The sequence below is a fragment of the Lathyrus oleraceus genome, chromosome 2 (genome assembly GCF_024323335.1).
Source record: "Lathyrus oleraceus cultivar Zhongwan6 chromosome 2, CAAS_Psat_ZW6_1.0, whole genome shotgun sequence".
Taxonomy (NCBI): Eukaryota; Viridiplantae; Streptophyta; class Magnoliopsida; order Fabales; family Fabaceae; genus Lathyrus; species Lathyrus oleraceus.
In genome coordinates, this window is record NC_066580.1 from 358,464,454 (window position 1) to 358,467,742 (window position 3,289).

At 33.7% G+C, this 3,289-nt stretch overlaps 1 protein-coding gene across 1 annotated transcript; it reads left to right on the forward strand.

The window, feature by feature from the left end:
• Positions 1 to 315: 315 nt before the first annotated feature.
• On the forward strand, positions 316 to 2,217 carry LOC127123265 (zinc finger BED domain-containing protein RICESLEEPER 1-like). Its single transcript, XM_051053501.1, has 3 exons — positions 316 to 880; positions 960 to 1,023; positions 1,987 to 2,217. The coding sequence occupies exons 1-2, from the start codon at positions 316 to 318 to the stop codon at positions 1,019 to 1,021; spliced, it is 627 nt and encodes a 208-aa protein (XP_050909458.1). The 3' UTR covers positions 1,022 to 1,023; positions 1,987 to 2,217.
• The last annotated feature ends 1,072 nt before the right edge of the window (positions 2,218 to 3,289 follow it).

The following is a 3,289-nucleotide window of genomic DNA, read 5'->3' on the forward strand; positions in this document are numbered from 1 at the left end:
AGTTAGAATTCAGAGATCGGAAATATTTTAATGAAATGAGTAAGGACAAAGAGTGCCTAGACCGGAAGATTGGGAGCATGTTGAGTTAATCCTTCCATTTCTACAGATATTTCATGAAGCTACAGAGCGTATTTCAGGATCTTCTTATGTGACAAGCAACATGTATATGCTTGAGGTTTTTGGTGTTGGAAGAAGCATTCTGAACATGTGTAATTCGGAAGATCAAAAGGTAAGGTCAATGGCTATAAAGATGAAGGCAAAGTACAATAAATATTGGGGAAACCTGACCACCTTAACATGTTGTTATTGATTGCAATGGTATTAGACCCTAGATGTAAATTGAAGCTTGTGGTATGGATGGCAGCTAGGATTTATGATACTAGTGATGCAGAATATTTGAAAATCAAGTTGGGTTCATATTTGAAGTCTATTTTTGATGAATACTCTGGCAGGGCAGTGTCTCGTCTAGGTAGTTCAGTTAATCTATCAGGTGGTTTTAATGCAGTTAATGATCCGTACCATTGTGCTGAATTCTACCAATCAGATGAGTGCAGCACATCAGAGACAGAATTACAGAAGTATATTCAAGAAGAAGTAGAAAACCGTCCTCCAAATTTTGATGTGCTAGAGTGGTGGAAGGTGAATTCAAGCCGATATCCAATACTTGCAAGCATTGCAAGAGAGGTTTTAGCCATACCGATATCCAGTGTAGCCTCTGAATCAGCTTTCAGTACCGGAGGAAGAATCCTTGATGCATATCGTAGTTCTTTAACATCGGCTAGTGTGGAAGCACTTATGTGTACTGAAGATTGGCTCAAAGGAGTAGTTCCATCTTTTCTTAGTAGTGAGGATCTCGATAATATTGATCGAATTGAGGATGGTAAGATGTCAAAAGATATAAAAACTAGTGTCTTATTACTTTATTATTACATGTTAAATTTTCATTCTTTCTTTTGCAGAACTATATTCTGCGCCAGATGCCGGAAGTTGCTCATCCTTTGTGTCAGTTGTTGATGATTGAGGGTAAGATTTTTGATGATCACTATTCACTACTCTTGCATTGCAATTATAATTTAGATTTATTGGCACTTGAAATACTCTCATAATCGTGCTGCATTGCAATCATCAGTGTGTGTTACTTGTCACTATGATTGTTGTTGGATGCAGATTTCTTGCTGTCATCAATGCACGCATTCACACATTGTATTAGTGACTGTCAGATCAATATCAAACAATTTATATTTAAGTTTTATATTTTAAATTATAATTCAAAAATTAAAAAGCATATTTTTTAAACCATCAGATCTCGATAGAACAGTCACTAATTCATCGAATGTGTGCATCCGTGACCGCAATGAATCACATTCATGATTGTTCTTCTTTGCTATTAATGTGATATGAGAACTTAATTTGACTGCTATGAAACAGTCTTATGAGGTGAAATCAAGAGGGATAGAGATCTTTTGGAAAAGCTGGATTCCCAAAGAATCTAAGCCAAAAGCAACAGTTTTTTTCTGTCATGGATATGCAGACACTTGCACTTTTTTCTTTGAAGGCATGTAACTGGTATTCAGAACTAATAATAGCTATGAGTAATTCATTATATTCGGTTATCTTTTGCATTGCAATTATGGAAATTCAGTAACAGAATCAACAGAAAATAAAGGTAGTATTTGTGGATGATCTATTTTGAAATGAACTTGGACTTAAATTGTAATTTCGTTTTAGGTTAGTTTCGAAGTCAATTTGAGAATCAGTTGATAGTGGAATTTCAATTGATTTTAAAGTTAGTATTATTTTGCATATTCTGCAGAATGTTGTTAGCTTAGCAGGGCAATGTTTGTGTTAATTTTTTTCCTGACAAATTATTGGTCTCGTTCTGGTGTAGCAGTAGGGCATTATCCTCATGCTAACTTGTTTTCTTTTTTTTGCTTGGAATTGAATACATGGTGAAACTCATATTGCCGTGCATGGATGATTTTGCAGGTTGGAGATGGCTTGGATTGCCTTTGAAGAAGATGGCCATGGGAAATTGTGGTTGAAAATTGGATGTTAATGCTTATGAGCTTAGATTAAAAATTAGAACTTTTAGGTCACATGTTAGTTTAGGTTCATTTTTGGAATGTTCATTTGTAATGTGCAATGAGTTTATCATGGAAACTATGTATTAAGATGAACTTATGGTTCATGATTATGTATGTGGACCATTTTCTGATATGATATAAGTGTATAGCATAAAAAATTGTCGGTTGTGGCATTCGCTGATGAATATGAATTCAATTTTTTAAAAAACAAAAAAGAAACAGTTTTTAAAAAATCCAGATTTGAATTCAATATTTAAATTCAATTTTTATTATAAAAACAAAAAAGAAACAGTTTTTTTAAATATATAAAAAAAACCAGTTTGGAATTTGGTGAAAAAATTAATCCAATTTTTTAAAAAATTGGTTTTAAACTGGTTTAAATAAATTAAACTGGTTTAAATAAATTAAACTGGTTTAAAATTATGAACCGGTTCTGAATTGGTTTTAAACCGAATTGAATTGATTAAACAGATTAACCACTTTTTGCTAAAGTGGTTTTTAAAAACTGCATTGAACCATTAATATGGTTCGGTTCAATTCAATTCATGAACCACGAACACCCCTAATCAACAGGTATCGAATTCTCTTCTTCCTTGCTTTGCTCGATTCGCTCCCTATTCTCTTCTTCTGTGAGTTGAGAGAATTGAACATACTTCTGAGTTTGTATGATTTATGATTTGTGATGATTCTCTCTTTATGATTTGGGAGGCGTGGAGAGTTTCCTTCCTATGAGTTGTGAAGTGTGTTAGAGTGAAGTGAATGAGTGAAAAGTGATTGCATTTATAGAATTCTAGTTCGCAGTTTCAGGTAGAAATGTACATGAAATTCAATTGAAAATCACGTCTTGTTGGTTACAGATTAGAGATTCTGTTAGTTTCTGAAAATGAGCGAAAATGAGTTTCTTTGAATTGCAGATTCGGTCAGCTGAGTTAATGATTTTGTGTGTTGCACATAGGTTAGTTATTGTGAGCTTATTCATTTTGTGCGGGTAATTGAAACGTGCAGGTGTAATGTTTGTTATGATTGAATTATGCAGGTACTTCACTTTGTATCAGGGTGAATGTTTTGAATTTTGCAAGGTTAATGCTTTGTGATGACTGTGTGAATGCAATTCAAACTCGCTTTTCTGTAGAATTGTCATGTTAAAGAATGTAGGTTGCAGGGTAATTGATATGTTGTGGATTGTTGGTCAGTAGGTTGCAGGG